Source organism: Salmo trutta, chromosome 21 (genome assembly GCF_901001165.1).
Source record: "Salmo trutta chromosome 21, fSalTru1.1, whole genome shotgun sequence".
Classification (NCBI taxonomy): domain Eukaryota; kingdom Metazoa; phylum Chordata; class Actinopteri; order Salmoniformes; family Salmonidae; genus Salmo; species Salmo trutta.
Genome location: NC_042977.1, coordinates 44,532,378 through 44,552,738, shown reverse-complemented (window position 1 = coordinate 44,552,738; position 20,361 = coordinate 44,532,378). Strand labels below are relative to the sequence as shown.

The window sequence follows — 20,361 nt, the reverse complement described above, 5'->3', positions numbered from 1 at the left end:
CACACACACACATTACTCCGCTACAGTGACCCCCTCCCCCCCATGCTTCCTGACACCCCTGGGGAGGCCTGATGGAGTGGAGCTTCATCTGCCTAACAGGCTGGCAGGTCTCCATGCACCAGGCTGCAGAGACACAAAAGCTTGCTGCTCCCTCCCAGCCCTAATCCCCAACCCATCCCTTCCTGCCAGGGCTGACATGTTGCCATTGTCCAGCAGACACACTCATTACCAGCATCAAGTTATGTTCAGAGTAGTCTAGAGAGTTGTACATTTGAAAGGAAAATATACAAGTTGCCTGGAGGAACTTCTGTCACACTGTTTCCAGTGTGTCTTTATTACAATCAATCAAAGAACATTGAATCTAAATACAACAAAAATAAATGTAAAAATGTAAATAAATGAATTCAAGGTATAGCACAGAGCACAGCATAAAATGCATTACAAATGACTGAACAGAAAATCAACATGAACAGTACACTGAGTTCACAAAACATTAAGAACACCTGCTCTTTCCATGGCATAGACTGACCAGGTAAACCCAGGTGAAAGCTATGATCCCTTATTGATGTCACCTTTTTAAACCACTTTAATCAGTGTAGATGAAGGGGAGGAGACGGGTTAAAGATTTTTAAGCCTTGAGAGATGGATTGTGTATGTGTGCCATTCAAAGGGTGAATGGGCAAGACAAAACATTTACAGTTGAAGTCGGAAGTTTACATACACTTAGGTTGGAGTAATTAAAACTTGTTTTTCAACCACTCCACACATTTCTTGTTAACAAACTATAGTTGTGGCAAGTCGGTTAGGACATCTACTTTGTGCATGACACAAGTAATTTTTCCAACAATTGTTTCCTGACAGATTATTTCACTTAATCACAATTCCAGTGGGTCAGAAGTTTACATACACTAAGCTTCTGATGGGCTAATTGACATAATTTGAGTCAATTGGAGGTGTACCTGTGGATGTATTTCAAGGCCTACCTTCAAACTCAGTGCCTCTTTGCTTCACATGTCTTAAGGACAACAAAGTCAAGGTATTGGAGTGGCCATCACAAAGCCCTGACCTCAATCCTATAGAACATTTGTGGGCAGAATTGAAAAAGCGTGTGCGAGCAAGGAGGCCTACAAACCTGACTCAGTTACACCAGCTCTGTCAGGAGGAATGGGCCAAAATTCACCCAACTTATTGTGGGAAGCTTGTGGAAGGCTACCCAAAACGTTTGACCCAAGTTAAACAATTTGGAAGGCAATGCTACCAAATACTAATTGAGTGTATGTAAACTTCTGATCCACTGGGAATGTGATGAAAGAAATGAATGCTGAAATAAATCATTCTCTCTACCATTATTCTGACATTTCACATTCTTAAAATAAAAGTGGTGATCCTAACTGACCTAAAACAGGGAATTTTTACTCAGATTAAATATCAGGAATTGTGAAAAACTGAGTTTAAATGTATTTGGCTAAGGTGTATGTACACTTCCGACTTCAACTGTAAGTGCCTATGAATGGGGTATGGTAGTAGGTGCCAGGCGCACCGGTTTGTGTCAAGAACTGCAATGCTGCTGGGTTTTTCACGCTCAACAGTTTCCTGTGTGTATCAAGAATAGTCCACCAGCCAAAGGACATCCAGCCAACTTGAGACAACTGTGGAAAGCACTGGAGTCAACATGGGCCATTATCCCTGTGGAACGCTTTCAACACCTTGTAGGTGGGGGTGCATCTCAATATTATGAAGGTTTTCTTAATGTTTTGTACACGCACTGTCGATTAGACAATGATAGATTTTGGGGGGTAGGGGGGGGAGTTCCAGTAAAAAAAAAAACATTTTCTTTGGCTTTTACTAACTACTATATCCCACAAAAATACAAAATGCACTTCTGTGTGTAGGAATGTATCAAGAAGTATCCCATGTATGTTTTATTTTTTGAAAATATAAAATCAAAATGTTGTTCTCCGTATTTCTGTTATATTTTCAGATGTAACTCCACGAGGGCCCATCCATGGTTTAGTGGGTTTTATGAGAAAAAGAAGGTAACTACACTCTATTGCTATGATGCAAACCATTTAATACTAGTTAACCATTGTTTCAACAGCGAGGTGCTTTCATCAGGATATCAGGTGCAGGATTGAAGGCAGTCAAACAAGAAGTAAACTGAACAAAGGGCATATATTTTCAGTGACTTCTCAATAGACTGAAAAGTAGAAGCTGTGTGTATGTGTATCAAAAGTATTTTTATTAGTATTTTTTTTATTAAAATCACTTGAATTGACTGCCTTCCATTTGAATTGACCCCAACCCTGTTCTGATGGATTTAATGACCATTTGTTAGTCCAGACTCTAAACCTCTCTAACCGTTTGGTTCCAGGAGCTTCAGACCAAAAGGAGAATCAATAGTCCTGAACAATGAATCAGTTAACCCACTGAAGTGTTACATCAGATAGACAGGCAGCTCTCATTCTGGGGCCACACACACACACACACACACACACACACACACACACACACACACACACACACACACACACACACACACACACACACACACACACACACACACACACACACACACACACACACACACACACACTCAGTATGTGACCCCTCATTTCCGAATAACCATAATGCATAGAAAGAACACCCTCTTGTACTTCCTGTGCCCTATAGTAACTGCTGTCACTTAAAGGGGCAATCAGCAGTTGCTACATCCATTTTTGGACTTATACATTAATGCTATGTACCCATTGATTCTTCAAAAATATATATCTTATAAATGCCTAATGAGCTTAGTTCAACTGTCGTACCTCGTCCGAACCCAAAATATAAGATTGTTTTACTCCAACGTTTGTAAACAAAGTCAATGTAAACAAACACTATATAGCCTTAAAACATGGTTAAAACGTGCATCCATAGCTCTGTCTATGAATTTGAGAGTGGTTACATTTCTCCAGCCCCATCCCTCTGAAACAGGGGCGGGGAAAACTCTTAGTTATTGTTTGTACTGCTGATTGCCGCTTTAAGCCATGTAAAAACAGAACAGCACTAAGAAGAGGCTGCCTGCCTCCCCTGTTGTCAACAATACATCAAGGAGCAGCACTAACTAATACGATGTGTTAGAAGGATTTATACATGTACAGTACATGACAGACTATCACATGTGTGGTGGTGCACAGGGTTGGGTTCCATTTTGAGAATTTAGGAAGTAAACTCAAATTTCAATTCAAATTTTCCTCAATGCTTTGGAATTTCGGGAAATGAGGATTTGACTGAATTGAAATGGAATTAACCCCAACGCTGTACACCACCACACATGTAGTAGTGTGTCAGACACTCTACTGTATACATCCTAGTGTGGTGTATGTATGAACAGAAACTAACAATCTAGCGAGCATCTCCGTAAAACAGTGGGAGAGGAAAAGAGAAGGAGGAAAGGTGAGGAAAGGAAATGAGGAAAGGAAAGGAGGAAAGGATGTGACTGACTATCAGGCTTTGAATAGGATCTAAGGGTTTCAGGGAGACTCTGAGGGCAGCTGTCCATCAATTGTTAACCTGAGGTTAATCGCTTTAAAAACGGTTAATTAGGTGTTAAGTGGTACGGTTGTCCGACCAAATTAGCAGGCGTGACAGATTACCCAAGATAGAGGATTTTCTCAACTCAACCTCGATCCGCCAGGACTGAGTCTTCTGAGAACATTTTAGGAGTCACTGCCTCAGCTCATACAGCCTCATCTAGGCCAGGAGGATTTCCCTGGTCAGGTAATATGGCCTCATCTAGGCCAGGAGATTTCCCTGGTCAGGTCATACTGCCTCATCTAGGCCAGGAGATTTCCCTGGTCAGGTCATAATATTGCCTCATCTAGGCCTCGAGAATTTCTTATTGTAGTCAGCTCATATGGTCAGGAAAACTCCTGGCCCTAATATGGAATTCCACAGTATTAGATACTGCCTCATCTAGGCCAGGAGATTTCCCTGGTCAGGTCATACGGCCTCATCTAGGCCAGGAGATTTCTCTGGTCAGGTCATACGGCCTCATCTAGGCCAGGAGATTTCCCTGGTCAGGTCATACTGCCTCCTCTAGGCCAGGAGATTTCCCTGGTCAGGTCATACGGCCTCATCTAGGCCAGGAGATTTCTCTGGTCAGGTCATACTGCCTCCTCTAGGCCAGGAGATTTCCCTGGTCAGGTCATACGGCCTCATCTAGGCCAGGAGATTTCCCTGGTCAGGTCATACAGCCTCATCTAGGCCAGGAGATTTCCCTGGTCAGGTCATACTGCCTCATCTAGGCCAGGAGATTTCCCTGGTCAGGTCATACTGCCTCCTCTAGGCCAGGAGATTTCCCTGGTCAGGTCATAATATTGCCTCATCTAGGCCAGGATAATTTCTTAATGTAGTCAGCTCACATGGTCAGGAAAACTCCTGGCCTTAATATGGAATTCCGCAGTATTAGATACTGCCTCATCTAGGCCAGGAGATTTCCCTGGTCAGGTCATACTGCCTCATCGAGGCCAGGAGATTTCTCTGGTCAGGTAATACAGCCTCATCTAGGCCAGGAGATTTCCCTGGTCATGTCATACTGCCTCATCTAGGCCAGGAGATTTCCCTGGTCAGGTCATACTGCCTCCTCTAGGCCAGGAGATTTCCCTGGTCAGGTCATAATATTGCCTCATCTAGGCCAGGAGAATTTCTTAATGTAGTCAGCTCACATGGTCAGGAAAACTCCTGGCCTTAATATGGAATTCCGCAGTATTAGATACTGCCTCATCTAGGCCAGGAGATTTCCCTGGTCAGGTCATACTACCTCATCAAGGCCAGGAGATTTCTCTGGTCAGGTAATACAGCCTCATCTAGGCCAGGAGATTTCCCTGGTCAGGTCATACTGCCTCATCTAGGCCAGGAGATTTCTCTGGTCAGGTCATACAACCTCATCTAGGCCAGGAGATTTCCCTGGTCAGGTCATACGGCCTCATCTAGGCCAGGAGATTTCTCTGGTCAGGTCATAATATTGCCTCATCTAGGCCAGGAGGATTTCTTATTGTAGTCAGCTCACATGGTCAGGAAAACTCCTGGAACTAATATGGAATTCCGCAGTATTAGATGTCTCTCCTGTCCCTTTTCACCGATAGGGGGACATATTGGTCAACAATCCAGCCCGCTATCGCAAGTCCACTACAGTGCGAGTTCAATTGAATCCGGAGTATAAATCGATCATCAAAGCTTGATGATAAATTGATCATCAGTTCTGTTTTCATAAGTCACTCAACAAGTTGACAAGGTGCCACATATCCTCTCTTTCAGGATGGGTGCCCCCCCCCCATTCATTTGATATCCAGGAAAATTGAGACCATCTTTATACAGAACGTCTTTGTTTTACTGATTATAATCACACGTGTTGAAGTTGACCATCCTTTATACAGAACGTCTTTGTTTTTGTGATTACAATCACTTTTTGAAGTTGACCATCCTTTATACAGAACGTCTTTGTTTTTGTTATTACAATCACGTGTTGACAGCCTTCATACAGAACATCTCCTCTCCTATTCATCACATGTGCTGCCAGGTTTTATCCAAGGAATGAAGGTGCTCCTTAGCCTTCATCCTCAGCGCTGCGATGCTGGAGCTACGTTCCACTTCCTCATGCATAGGGTAGTTATCATTGAAGCTAGGGTGACACTGGTAGGGAGGCGGGGCCATTGACTGCATGCTTTGCCTCCCTTGCATTCCTTGCACCATCCCCTGGTGCACCACACCATGTACTGGGGGGCTGTTGAGGAAGCTGTGGGAGTGGCTGGGGTAGGCAGGCTGAAGGTGAGGGCCCTGCCCTGGGGCCCTGTAGCCAGGGATAGTGTGCATGGGGGTGGCACTGGACATGGGCGAGGCCAGCCAGGGGTCCAGGGGTAATGGGTTGGACATGGGCCCCATGTTGGAGGGCATGGGCGGCCGGTTGAAGGACAGCATGGGGGAGTCGTGGAGCTTCAAGGAGCTGGAGTCCATCTTCTCCTGACGTCTCCACTTAGCCCGACGGTTCTGGAACCATACCTGGACACGGACAGAGAAGATATAGTAATATTAGTCTACGGTAGTCTCCAAGGTAACATAATTACGCTTTAACTTGAAAAGGTATGGCCAAACAAAGTTTAACAAACCATACAGTGCCTTCAGAAAGTATTCATACATCTTGACTTATTCCACATTTTGTTGTGTGACAAGACTGTAACTACCAATTGGATGCCACGAAATTAGGGAGAAAATAAAAATAAATAGATTTAAGTCAAAACTGTAACTCGGCCACTCAGAAACATTCATTGACTTCTTGGTAAGCAACTCCAGTGTAGATTTTAGGTTATTGTCCTGCCGAAAGGTGAATTAATCTCCCAGTGTCTGGTGGAAAGCAGACTGAACCCGGTTTTCCTCTAGGATTTTGCCTGTGCTTAGCTCCATTTCATTTATTTTTTATTCTGAAAAAACTCCCTAGACCTTACGATTATAAGCATACCCCAACTCTTTTCACTGTCGTTCAGGTTAGTATTGTGGAGTAGCTACAATGTTGTTGATCCATCCTCAATTTTCTCCTATCACAGTCATTAAACTTTGTCACTGTTTTAAAGTCACTATTGGCCTCATGGTGAAATCCCTGAGCGGTTTCCTTCCTCTTCAGCAACTGAGTTAGAAAGGACGCCAGTATCTTTGTAGTGACTGGGGGTATAAATACATTTTAGCTTTTTATTTTAAAATTAATTTGTAAACATTTCTAAAAACATAATTCCACTTTGACATTATGGGGTATTGTAGTTAGGCCAGTGGCAAAACATCTCAATTGTAACACAACAAAATGTGGAAAAAGTAAATGGGTGTGAATAGTTTTTGAAGTCACTGTACGCACAAGGACAGCTTTTAACAATTTCCACAAAAAAAGGTACAAACACACATTTTGTGGAATAACTGTGCAGATGGAAACTTTGGTACGGGAATTATGGTGAAATATCCATCAGGTTATGTGACAACTGTGATGGAAAAAATTATGTAGGTGCTTTTCTATTTCATTCGTTTCTGTGTTCTGTTTGTGCTTTTCTAATAACCAATTTCTGTGTTCATGCGTGATTGATTGAACAAACATTCAATATCAGTATCTGCAATTTGGCATTACGCCCAGACCCTTGTTTTGAGAACGAAAGATATCTCAGTTTCAAGGTCTCAGCTTAGAAAGAAGAAGCCTGGTGAGATATTGGTCTGTCACATGCATGACCCAGTATTGATCGGTCAAATGAATGAAGCAGATGTTAATGATGAATTAATTATGAATAAGCTAAATCATGCAAATATGACTTGTCTGCAGTATACAAGAGAACTAACGGGACTGCCCCATTAGAGCGCACTTCAGACCGGTACTTTCTGCATCTAAGTTTGACTGTGACCTATCCAGCTTGCTGACAATAAACAATTATTCATTTAAGATTGACTTCCAGTGTCCCTGTGTGTCACGTCCTGACCAGTAAAAGGGGTTATTTGTTATTGTAGTTTGGTCAGGGCGTGGCAGGGGGTGTTTGTCTGTGTGTTTTGGGGTTATGTTCTATGTTCTTCTATTTCTATGTTTATTCTAGGGTATCTATTTCTATGTTGGAATTGTTTGGGGTTGGTCTCTAATTGGAGGCAGCTGAATCTCGTTGCCTCTGATTAGAGACCATATTTAAGTAGGGTTTTTTTTTCCATTGTGTTTGTGGGTGGTTAATTTCTGTTTAACCTGACAGAACTGTGGGCTGTCGTTTTTGTTTCTTTGTTTATAGTGTTCTCAGTTTAATAAATTACAAGATGAGCACTAACCACGCTGCGCCTTGGGTCTACTCCCTTCAACAGCCATTACAGAACCACCCACCACAAACGGACCAAGCAGCGTGGGAAGAAGGACTCCTGGACATGGGAGGATATCCTGAACGGCAAGGGATCCTACACATGGGCGGAGATCCTGTCTGGAAGGAATCGCCTCCCATGGGAACAGGTGGAGGCAGCCAGGAGAGCGGAGGCAGCAGGAAAAGGGAGCGAACGTTATGCTGGAACACGGCTGGCAAGGAAACCTGAGAGGCAGCCCCAGAACTTTTTTTGGGTTGGGGTAAGTCAGGCAATAGACCTGAGCCAACTCCTCGTGCTTATTATGGGGAGTGTTTGGCGTGGAGAGCACCGTGCTATGCAGAAGTGCGCATGGTCTCGCCCATCCGCACACACAGTCCGGTGCGGTTGATACCAGCCCCCCGCAAGTGCCGTGCTAGAGTGGGCATCCAGCCAGGAAGGAATATGCCTGCTCAGCACATCTGGCCACCAGTGCGTCTCCTAGGCCCAGGCTACCCTGCGCCTGCTCTACGCACGGTAGCCATCAGTCCTCAGCACAGCCCAGTTCGCCCTGTGCCAGCACTCCGCCCGTGCCGGGCTACTCTAACAACTCAGCCAGGAAGGGTTGTGCAGGCCGTGCGCTCCAGACCTCCAGTGTGTCTTCAAGGCCTGGTCTATCCTGTGCCTGCTCCCAGAGCCAGGCCTCCTGCATGTCTCCCCAGCCTGGTGAGTCCTGTGCCTGTGCCCAGAGCCAGGCCTCCTGCAAGTCTCCCCAGCCTGGTGAGTCCTGTGCCTGCTCCCAGAGCCAGGCCTCCTGCATGTCTCCCCAGCCTGGTGAGTCCTGTGCCTGCGCCCAGAGCCAGGCCTACTGAAAGTCCCGCCTGTCCAGAGCAGCCAGAACCGCCCGCCTGTCCGGAGCAGCCAGAACCGCCCGCCTGTCCGGCGCTGCCAGAGCCGCCCGCCAGTCCGGAGCTGCCAGAGCCGCCCGCCAGTCCGGAGCTGCCAGAGCCGCCCGCCAGTCCGGCGCTGCCAGAGTCGCCCACCAGTCCGGCGTCGGCGGCGAGGGACCCCGCTCTAGAGGTGCCACCAAAGTGGGGTGAGCCAGTGGTGGAGTGGGGTCTGCGTCCCTTTCCTGAGCCACCTCCGTAGGGGGAGGATTGGGAAGGGGGGGGGTGTAGCACAAGAACCGTCGTAGACGGTGGCCACCCTCCCTTCCCCCCCTTTAAGTTTGGGGTTGTTTTTGTGTTTTTTTTGTTTGAGGTGCATTTCGGGGTCTGCACCTTTGGGGGGGGGGTTTGGTCAGGGCCTGGCAGGTGGTGTTTGTCTGTGTGTTTTGGGGTTATGTTCTATGTTCTTCTATTTCTGTTTATTCTAGGGTATCTATTTCTATGTTGGAATTGTTTGGGGTTGGTCTCTAATTGGAGGCAGCTGAATCTTGTTGCCTCTGATTAGAGACCATATTTAAGTAGAGTTTTTTTCCATTGTGTTTGTGGGTGGTTAATTTCTGTTTAGTTGTCTAACCTGACAGAACTGTGGGCTGTCGTTTTTGTTTATAGTGTTCTCAGTTGAATAAATTACAAGATGAGCACTAACCACGCTGCGCCTTGGTCTACTCCCTTCAACAGCCATTACACTGTGTTAAATATCTGCTCCAAATTAAGATTAACAAATGTCTGCAGAAACAATGGCGCGTCAGCTATGACATGACAACTTGAGTTAAAATAATATATTTTGGTTATTGAACTATAGTAAGTGAAGAGGATTTACACCCGGTAACGGAATTACATCACAGGACCATGATCCGTATTACACAGAAATCCATAATTATGCATATGAATGTCATTCTCCTCGTTTCAGCAGTTAGTACGTCACAATACAGCACAGTAGAGCAGAGTTCAGTACAGTAGAGTACAGTACAGTAGAGTTCAGTTCAGTACAGTAGAGTTCAGTACAGTACAGTACAGTAGAGTACAGTAGAATTCAGTAGAGTTCAGCACAGTAAAGTAGAGATCAGTATGGTACAATAGGGTTCAGTACAGTAGAGTTCAGTACAGTAGAGTTCAGTACAGTAGAGTTCAGTACAGTTCAGTACAGTAGAGTTCAGTTCAGTACAGTAAAGTTCAGTACAGTAGAGTTCAGTACAGTAGAGTACAGTAGAGTTCAGTAGAGTTCAGTACAGTAAAGTTCAGTACAGTAGAGTTCAGTACAGTAGAGTACAGTAGAGTTCAGTAGAGTTCAGTACAGTAAAGTTCAGTACAGTAGAGTTCAGTACAGTAGAGTACAGTAGAGTTCAGTAGAGTTCAGTAGAGTTCAGTACAGTAGAGTTCAGTTCAGTACATTAGAGTTCAGTACAGTAGAGTTCAGTAGAGTTCAGTACAGTAGAGTTCAGTTCAGTACAGTAGAGTTCAGTACAGTAGAGTTCAGTAGAGTTCAGTACAGTAGAGTTCAGTACAGTAGAGTAGAGTTCAGTACAGTAGAGTAGAGTTCAGTACAGTAGAGTAGAGTTCAGTAGAGTACAGTAGAGTTCAGTACAGTAGAGTACAGTAGAGTTCAGTACAGTAGAGTTCAGTAGAGTTCAGTACAGTAGAGTTCAGTACAGTAGAGTTCAGTACAGTAGAGTTCAGTAGAGTTCAGTACAGTAGAGTACAGTAGAGTTCAGTACAGTAGAGTACAGTAGAGTTCAGTATAGTAGAGTTCAGTACAGTAGAGTTCAGTTCAGTACAGTAGAGTTCAGTAGAGTTCAGTACAGTAGAGTACAGTAGAGTTCAGTACAGTAGAGTTCAGTACAGTAGAGTACAGTAGAGTTCAGTACAGTAGAGTTCAGTACATTAGAGTTCAGTACAGTAGAGTAGAGTTCAGTATAGTACAGTAAAGTTCAGTACAGTAGAGTTCAGTACAGTGCATTATACGCTTTCCATCATCATCGCGGAGTAATAGCCTGAAACCATGAGGTTCGTCTAACCTGGTTTTCGAATTAAAGTGTTTTTAGGTATGATGTAGTTTGTTGATTAAGACGACAAAGTATGTTAAAAATGACCAACCATGCATATCCATATTATATCCATACAGCCGTTGTTGGGTAATGTGTAATGTAGACAATTTAACATTGGAGTCCCCTTCGGCTACACCAAAGATGTTTTATAACTAACCCAAGACAGAACACAGCCTGTCGTTTCCAATGGGAACAAGTGAGTCATAGTGGGCAGAACAAGCAAAAGAGGGGGGCAGAGCCAAGCACGGGCTAGTGAGATACTATTGGGGCGTTCTAGCATGTATTTGCATATTTATGTTAGGTGCAAGTGTGCAAGTGTTAGGTGCAAGTGTGTGAAGTGCAAGTGTGCAATAACTCAATTCGCCCTTGAACTGCTTCTAAACAACGCCATTTTTTAAAAACTTTGCCAAAGGGTAAAATTGACAAAACGTAGTCCACTCTGTTCGCAACAAATTCGAGTTTTGGGAACAGAAAACTGTATTGAGAACAAATGTTTCAACGATGAGAAATGCCAACAAGATGCTTCACATTTATACATCCGGTAAAATACCTGGCACATTGTTCTATCTGTGGCTGTACCTACTTTGGGGCATGATCATGTTAAGCCGTGTGTATCGATACAAATGGCTACAACTTAGTTAGCTAGCTAGTCAGCTGACAAGAAAAAATGGGGCTAACAGTAAGTTTGTTTCTTAGCTAGCATAAAAACGAGTGCATAAAATTGTGTAATTTATAACAAAAAATACGATTAAAACGTTGACCAAATTGTCACGAAACAAATAATGTACTCACAGTGAATGATATAACAGTTAGAAAACCGGAGATTATTTGCACAGCCACAGGTGGTGAGCTGAACTTTGGAGCTAATTAACACTGCGAGATCACGCTTGCTGTGACATGGTCAGTCACTTGTAAAAGAACAGGATTTCTTACAGGTGAATATAACATAAATTAATATAGTTAAATGTAAACTGTTGTTTCCCATCAACGAACATGTAATTGATGCTGTTGTATTGCACTGTAACTAATGACAGCAATCTATAATTGAATGGGTTCAATAAAGAAAAATGTTGATTTTTTTTCAGATTCTGATTGGGGTGACAAAATACTACAAGACTTTTTAAAAATCTATAGGATCCATTCGGATTCATTTTGATTTCCAATAGGTAAAAAAGTAGTCCGATATGATTACTTTTGATTCCCAATAGGAAAAAGTAGTCCAATAGAATTCCAATAGGATTCTGATACAGGTGACACAAAATCCTATAGAACTGCGATAATCCTAAAGGATCCACTATGATTACTTTGGATTTACAGTAGGAAAAAAGTAGTCCCAATAGGATTCCAATAGAGGTGACACAAAATCCTATTGGAAATGGCTAATTTTATAGGATTAGCACATTTTTTTAGGAGAGAGAGAGAGAGAGAGAGAGAGAGAGAGAGAGAGAGAGAGAGAGAGGTCATCCAGACCCAGACCCTATGAGCTGAACATAACAGTATGCCAGTGGAAGTGAGGACAGTAGCAGGAGACACTATGAGCTGAACATAACAGTATACCAGTGGAAGAGAGGACAGTAGCAGGAGACACTATGAGCTGAACATAACAGTATGTCAGTGGAAGAGAGGACAGTAGCAGGAGACACTATGAGCTGAACATAACAATCAGTGGAAGAGAGGACAGTAGCAGGAGACACTATGAGCTGAACATAACAGTATGTCAGTGGAAGAGAGGACAGTAACAGGAGACACTATGAGCTGAACATAACAGTATGTCAGTGGAAGAGAGGACAGTAGCAGGAGACACTATGAGCTGAACATAACAGTATGTCAGTGGAAGAGAGGACAGTAGCAGGAGACACTATGAGCTGAACATAACAATCAGTGGAAGAGAGGACAGTAGCAGGAGACACTATGAGCTGAACATAACAGTATGTCAGTGGAAGAGAGGACAGTAACAGGAGACACTATGAGCTGAACATAACAGTATGTCAGTGGAAGAGAGGACAGTAACAGGAGACACTATGAGCTGAACATAACAGTGGAAGAGAGGACAGTAGCAGGAGACACTATGAGCTGAACATAACAGTATGTCAGTGGAAGAGAGGACAGTAACAGGAGACACTATGAGCTGAACATAACAGTATGTCAGTGGAAGGGAGGACAGTAACAGGAGACACTATGAGCTGAACATAACAGTGGAAGAGAGGACAGTAACAGGAGACACTATGAGCTGAACATAACAGTATGTCAGTGGAAGAGAGGACAGTAGCAGGAGACACTATGAGCTGAACATAACAGTATGACAGTGGAAGGGAGGACAGTAGCAGGAGACACTATGAGCTGAACATAACAGTATGTCAGTGGAAGAGAGGACAGTAGCAGGAGACACTATGAGCTGAACATAACAGTATGTCAGTGGAAGAGAGGACAGTAGCAGGAGACACTATGAGCTGAACATAACAGTATGTCAGTGGAAGAGAGGACAGTAGCAGGAGACACTATGAGCTGAACATAACAGTATGTCAGTGGAAGGGAGGACAGTAACAGGAGACACTATGAGCTGAACATAACAGTATGTCAGTGGAAGGGAGGACAGTAGCAGGAGACACTATGAGCTGAACATAACAGTATGTCAGTGGAAGGGAGGACAGTAACAGGAGACACTATGAGCTGAACATAACAGTATGTCAGTGGAAGAGAGGACAGTAACAGGAGACACTATGAGCTGAACATAACAGTATGTCAGTGGAAGAGAGGACAGTAGCAGGAGACACTATGAGCTGAACATAACAGTATGTCAGTGGAAGAGAGGACAGTAACAGGAGACACTATGAGCTGAACATAACAGTATGTCAGTGGAAGAGAGGACAGTAACAGGAGACACTATGAGCTGAACATAACAGTATGTCAGTGGAAGGGAGGACAGTAGCAGGAGACACTATGAGCTGAACATAACAGTATGACAGTGGAAGGGAGGACAGTAGCAGGAGACACTATGAGCTGAACATAACAGTATGTCAGTGGAAGAGAGGACAGTAACAGGAGACACTATGAGCTGAACATAACAGTATGTCAGTGGAAGAGAGGACAGTAACAGGAGACACTATGAGCTGAACATAACAGTATGTCAGTGGAAGAGAGGACAGTAACAGGAGACACTATGAGCTGAACATAACAGCCAGTGGAAGAGAGGACAGTAGCAGGTGACACTATGAGCTGAACATAACAGTATACCAGTGGAAGAGAGGACAGTAACAGGAGACACTATGAGCTGAACATAACAGTATGACAGTGGAAGGGAGGACAGTAACAGGAGACACTATGAGCTGAACATAACAGTATGTCAGTGGAAGAGAGGACAGTAACAGGAGACACTATGATCTGAACATAACAGTCAGTGGAAGGGAGGACAGTAACAGGAGACACTATGAGCTGAACATAACAGTAGGACAGTGGAAGAGAGGACAGTAACAGGAGACACTATGAGCTGAACATAACAGTATGTCAGTGGAAGAGAGGACAGTAGCAGGAGACACTATGAGCTGAACATAACAGTCAGTGGAAGAGAGGACAGTAGCAGGAGACACTATGAGCTGAACATAACAGTATGTCAGTGGAAGGGAGGACAGTAGCAGGTGACCCTAAATGCGATTAAGCCAATCAGTTGTGTTGTGACTAGGTATACAGAAGATGGCCCTATTTGGTAAAAAACTATTTGGTAAAAAACCAAGTCCAGATAATATCAAGAACAGCTCAAATAAGCAAAGAGAAACTACAGTCCATCATTACTTTAAGATATGAAGGTCAGTCAATCCGGAAAATGTCAAGAACTTTGAAAGTTTCTTCAAGTGCAGTCACAAAAACAATCAAGCGCTATGATGAAACTGGCTCTCATGAGGACCGCCACAGGAAAGGAAGACCCAGAGTTACCTCTGCTGCAGAGGATAAATTCATTAGAGTTAACTGCACCTTAGATTGCAACCCAAATAAATGCTTCACAGAGTTCAAGTAACAGACACATCTCAACATCAACTGTTCAGAGGAGACTGCGTGAATCAGGCCTTCATGGTCGAATTGCTGCCAAGAAATCACTACTAAAGGACACCAATAAGAAGAAGACACTTGATTGGGCCAAGAAACACGAGCAATGGACATTGGACTGGTGGAAATCTGTCCTTTGGTCTGATGAGTCCAAATTTGAGATTTTTGGTTCCAACCGCCATGTCTTTGTGAGACGTAGAGTAGGTGAACAGATGATCTCCGCATGTGTGGTTCCTACTGTGAAGCACAGAGGAAGAGGTGTGATGGTGTGGGGGTGCTTTGCTGGTGACACTGCCTGTGATTTATTTAGAATTCAAGGCACACTTAACCAGCATGGCTACCACAGCATTCTGTAGCGATACACCATCCTATCTGGTTTGCGCTTATTAGGACTATCATTTGTTTTTCAACAGGACAATGGCCAAACACACCTCCTGGCTTTGTAAGGGCTATTTGACAAAAAAGGAGAGTGATGGAGTGTTGCATCAGATGACCTGGCCTTTATTTAGAATTCAAGGCACACTTAACCAGCATGGCCACCGCAGCAGATGTAACTCTGGGTCTTCCTTTTCTGTGGCGGTCCTCATGAGAGCCAGTTTCATCATAGCGCTTGATGGCAGTAGTAGTAGTAGTAGTATTAGTATTAGTATTAGTAGTAGTAATAATAATAGTAGTAATAGTAGTGGTAGTAGTAACTTTAGTAGTGGAAGTAGTAATAACTTTATAAGTAGTAGTAGTAGTAGTAGTAACTTTAGCAGTAGTAGTATTAGTAGTAGTAGTAACTTTAGTAGTAGTAGTAGTAGTAGTAGTAGTAGTAGTAACTTTAGTAGTAGTAGTAGTAGTAGTAGTAGTAGTAGTAGTCATAGTAGTTGTAACTTTAGTAGTAGTAGTAGTGGTAGCAGTAACTTTAGTAGTAGTAGTAGTAACTTTAGTAGTAATAGTAGTAGTAACTTTAGTAGTAGTAATTCTAGTAGACGTAGTAGTAACTTTAGTAGTAGTCGTAGTTGTAGTAGTAGTAGTAGTAACTTTAGTAGTAGTAGTAGTAGTAGTAGTAGTAGTAACTTTAGTAGTAGTAGTAACTTTAGTTGTAGTAGTTGTAGTAGAAGTAGTAGTAACTTTAGTAGTAGTAGTAGTAGTAACTTTAGTACTAGTAGTAGTGCCAGTGCTAATGCTAGTGCTTGCTGATTGGGGTTTTAGGCTGGGTTTCTGTATAGCACTTTGTGACATCGGCTGATGTAAAAAGGGCTTTATTAATACATTTGATTGATTGATTGATTGATTGATTGATTGATAGTATAGTGATAGTAGACAGCAGGAGGCTCCATACCTGGACAGTATTATTAGTGTATTGTACTAGACAGGCAAAGGCAACAGTACATGCAATATAATTAGTACTCGTTAATTGGTACTGGTAGTAGTAGTTAGCCGGATGTGCCATACCTGTACGCGGACCTCTGGGAGGTTGACCTTCATGGCCAGCTCTTCTCTGCTGTAGACGTCAGGGTAGTGGGACTTCTCAAAGGCCCGCTCCAGCTCATGGAGTTGGTAGGTGGTGAAGGTGGTGCGGTTACGCCGGTGCTTCTTCTTGGGGTGGTCTTCCTCTGGGGGCTCAGGTGACTTCCCCCTGTCGCTGTCCAACCCCTGCTGGAGGTCCCCCAGGTCCCCATCACACTTATCACTGGAAAAAAGGCCTGACTCTGCAGGTAAACAGTAGAAGAGGATGTTTGTCATGAGCCTTTCTGTTAATCCGGCAGTGCCAGTTCTACTTACTGTACCAAACGTGGTCTTCCACATGACTAACATTCCATGTTTAAAGTTAGGATCACCACTTTATTTTAAGAATGTGAAATGTCAGAATAATAGTAGAGAGAATGATTTATTTCATATTTTTATTTCTTTCATCACATTCCCAGTGGGTCAGAAGTTTACATACACTCAAATAGTATTTGGTAGCATTGCCTTTAAATTGTTTAACTTGGGTCAAACATTTTGGGTAGCCTTCCACAAGCTTCCCACAATAAGTTGGGTGAATTTTGGCCCATTCCTCCTGACAGAGCTGGTGTAACTGAGTCAGGTTTGTAGGCCTCCTTGCTCGCACACCCTTTTTCAGTTCTGCCCACAAATTTTCTATATGATTGAGGTCAGGGCTTTGTGATGGCAACTCCAATACCTTGACTTTGTTGTCCTTAAACCATTTTGCCACAACTTTGGAAGTATGCTTAGGGTCATTGTCCATTTGGAAGACCCATTTGCGACCAAGCTTTAACTTCCTGACTGATGTCTTGAGATGTTGCCTCAATATATCCACACAATTTTCCTACCTCATGATGCCATCTCGGCTTGCATGCCTCCTCCTTTTTCCTCCAAACATAACAATGGTCATTATGGCCAAACAGTTCTATTTTTGTTTCATCAGACCAGAGGACATTTATCCAAAATGTACGATCTTTGTCCCCATGTGCAGTTGCCAAACGTAGGTTGGCTTTTTTATGGCGTTTTTGGAGCAGTGGCTTCTTCCTTGCTGAGCGGCGTTTTAGGTTAGGTCGATTAAGGACTCATTTTACTGTGGATATAGATACTTTTGTAACTGTTTCCCCCAGCATCTTCACAAGGTCCTTTGCTGTTGTTCTGGGATTGATTTGCACTTTTGATTTGCACAAAGTACGTTCATCTTTAGGAGACAGAACGCGTCTCCTTCCTGAGCGGTATGACGGCTGTGTGGTCCCATGGTGTTTATACTTGCGTACTATTGTTTGTACAGATGAATGTGGTACCTTCAGGCGTTTGGAAATTGTTCCCAAGGATGAACCAGACTTGTGGAGGTCTACAATCTTTTTATGAGGTCTTGTCTGATTTCTTTTGATTTTCCCATGATGTGAAGCAAAGAGGCGCTGAGTTTGAAGGTAGGCCTTGAAATACATCCACAGGTACACCTCCAATTGACTCAAAGGATGTCAATTAGCCTATCAGAAACTTCTAAAGCCATGACATCATTTTCTGGAATTTTTCAAGCTGTTTAAAGGCACAGTCCACTTAGTGTATGTAAACTTCTGACCCACTGGAATTGTGATACAGTGAATTATAAGTGAAATAATTTGTCTGTAAAAAATGGTTGGAAAACATACTTGTGTCATGCCCAAAGTAGATGTCCTAACTGACTTGCCAAAACTATAGCTTGTTAACAATAAATGTGTGGAGGGGTTGAAAAACTAGTTTTAATGACTCCAACCTAAGTGTATGTAAACTTTCGACTTCAACTGTATATTGCAACAGAGCCTAAAGGCAATGCAAGCTGCAGGCCTCTTCTCTCTCGGCGGGTGATGTCATATTGTCTTCACTGCATTCCTCAGGCCCAGTAATCCCATGCGGACAGATGCCACCTGTTAAACCTGAGTGTCCCCGTGTGTCCTAGGCTGGCCAGTTCTAATCTACACAAAGACTTTACTTGGCTTCTCCACTCACCCAAGTACCAGATCTAATTTTGTAAGGAAACAGGGTGAGGTTGAAGTCCCACTTCACGTGGTTAACGGATGGTAGATCCCATCAGAGTTTGTTAATTCATTAATCCAAATCAATTGAGGCTCAATTGAGATTATCAGATCATTGGCTTGGTAACAAGCGTGTGAGGAAGGCAGCAAAAGTGGTCTCCTTAATTCACTATGCTGTAATGTTAATGTGATAGATAATTGTTATGTCATGCCAGTATTGTTCTGGGAGAAATACACAGTACAACAAGTACAAAAGTAGCTTGAAATGTAAAGTCCAGCATTGTAGTTGTACTGTAGTGTTCTAGTCTCTGAATCTTTGTCAACAATAAGAACCTGAGCATAGTGTGCTTTCAACTATCCCTGCCTTTCCTCCTGGATGAGGTTACCACAGTGTGCTTTCAACTATCCCTGCCTTTCCTCCTGAATGAGGTTACCACAGTGTGCTTTCAACTATCCCTGCCTTTCCTCCTGAATGAGGTTACCACAGTGTGCTTTCAACTATCCCTGCCTTTCCTCCTGAATGAGGTTACCACAGTGTGCATTCAACTATCCCTGCCTTTCCTCCTGAATGAGGTTACCACAGTGTGCATTCAACTATCCCTGCCTTTCCTCCTGAATGAGGTTACCACAGTGTGCTTTCAACTATCCCTGCCTTTCCTCCTGAATGAGGTTACCACAGTGTGCATTCAACTATCCCTGCCTTTCCTCCTTCCTTCGACTGGGGAAAAGGGAAAATCATTGTCCTTGTGCTATTATAGTCTGTCTCTCGTGACACGTCTGATATCACGTCAATATCACATCAGTATCACATCATTATCACGTCAATATCACATCAATGAAAATTGACATAAATCTCTGAATATGTGAATTAAATTATGTAATAAATCCAATCAATCAATTAAAACCAGTGTACTGACCCTGGAAGTCAGAGTGCTGTGTGTTGTCCCCCAAGCTGGCCAGGTGTCCGTAGGGGTCTGACTTGACCTGCTTCCCCTGGTGGTCCTCCAGGCCCTCAGTGGCCACATTATGGGCCCCCACGTCCCCCACAGGGGTCAGCAGAGGGTCCTGGTCCTTACTGAAACCCAAGATCACATCGATGCTGTGGACCCGGCCTCCTCCGCTAGACCCCCCTCCCTTCAGCATGTCATGGTAGTTGTCTGGTGACAGGCAGCCGTCGTCCACCATTCCCAAGGTATCCATTGACAAATGTATCCAGAGGCGCTCTTCCTACTGCTGAGGGGTCACCCTCAGATATAGTTGAACACGTGACAGACAGACAGTACTACAGGTTGTCATTTGTCACATAGGGATTATATCAAGAGAGAGAAAGCCAGAGCAGAATTGAATGGGGGGTGGGGGGGGATACAGATCGTGTCCTTGGATTTCCTGTCAGTCTGCAAAACAGAGTTTGGAGAGTTAGACATGTTGGTATCATCAACACACTACTTGCTGAACTGACAGTTTGGTTGTGAATGTGCATATATGCCGCTTGCATATTCATATGCCACTTGTTAGTATTGTGCATATGCAATGATATAATGGTTAGAATGTTACTTCAGTAACAAGTAATTGCCCTTTAATTGGAAAACTGTGGCTATATTTGTCGTTGATATGCATAATTCACATCTGAAATTCCTGACCATTCTTCATTCTTTATGATCCATGCATGACTGAAGGAAACCAAACCTGAACTTTTTTTCTGTATTGTTTTTATGCAAAAGTTATTTTTCAGCAGAATATTTTTACCTAAGGGTCAAAATCTGACTCATGCATCAGTAAAGAGTTGTGTTTTTTTTAATGAAAAAGCATATATTAATATATGTAATTTCTTTAAATAAATATGTTTAAAAACAAGACACATTTTCTGGTTATTTAAAAAAATATGATCTGAAATGATGAACAGGTGTTTTTAAAATAAACTTATTTTTAACAAGGCAAGTCAGTTAAGAACAGATTCTTATTTTACAATGACGGCCTACCGCAGCCAAACCCTCCCCTAACCTGGACGACGCTGGG

At 43.3% G+C, this 20,361-nt stretch overlaps 1 protein-coding gene across 1 annotated transcript; it reads right to left on the bottom strand.

Moving 5' to 3' along the window:
* Positions 1-3,074: 3,074 nt before the first annotated feature.
* Positions 3,075-19,654, bottom strand: LOC115157538 (retinal homeobox protein Rx1-like). The gene is made up of 3 exons (XM_029705887.1): positions 19,263-19,654; positions 16,298-16,554; positions 3,075-6,039 (listed from the first exon to the last, which is right to left on the bottom strand). The coding sequence occupies exons 1-3, from the start codon at positions 19,543-19,545 to the stop codon at positions 5,545-5,547; spliced, it is 1,035 nt and encodes a 344-aa protein (XP_029561747.1). The 5' UTR covers positions 19,546-19,654; the 3' UTR covers positions 3,075-5,544.
* Between the last annotated feature and the right edge of the window lie 707 nt (positions 19,655-20,361).

Coding starts and splice junctions, on each gene's coding strand:
- LOC115157538 (XM_029705887.1), bottom strand. CDS start 19,545: ATGGATACCTTGGGAATGGTGGACGACGGCTGCCTGTCACCAGACAAC. Junction 16,555..19,262: donor ACAGCACTCTGACTTCCAGG/GTCAGTACACTG, acceptor GTTTACCTGCAG/AGTCAGGCCTTTTTTCCAGT. Junction 6,040..16,297: donor TCCCAGAGGTCCGCGTACAG/GTATGGCACATC, acceptor GTCCGTGTCCAG/GTATGGTTCCAGAACCGTCG.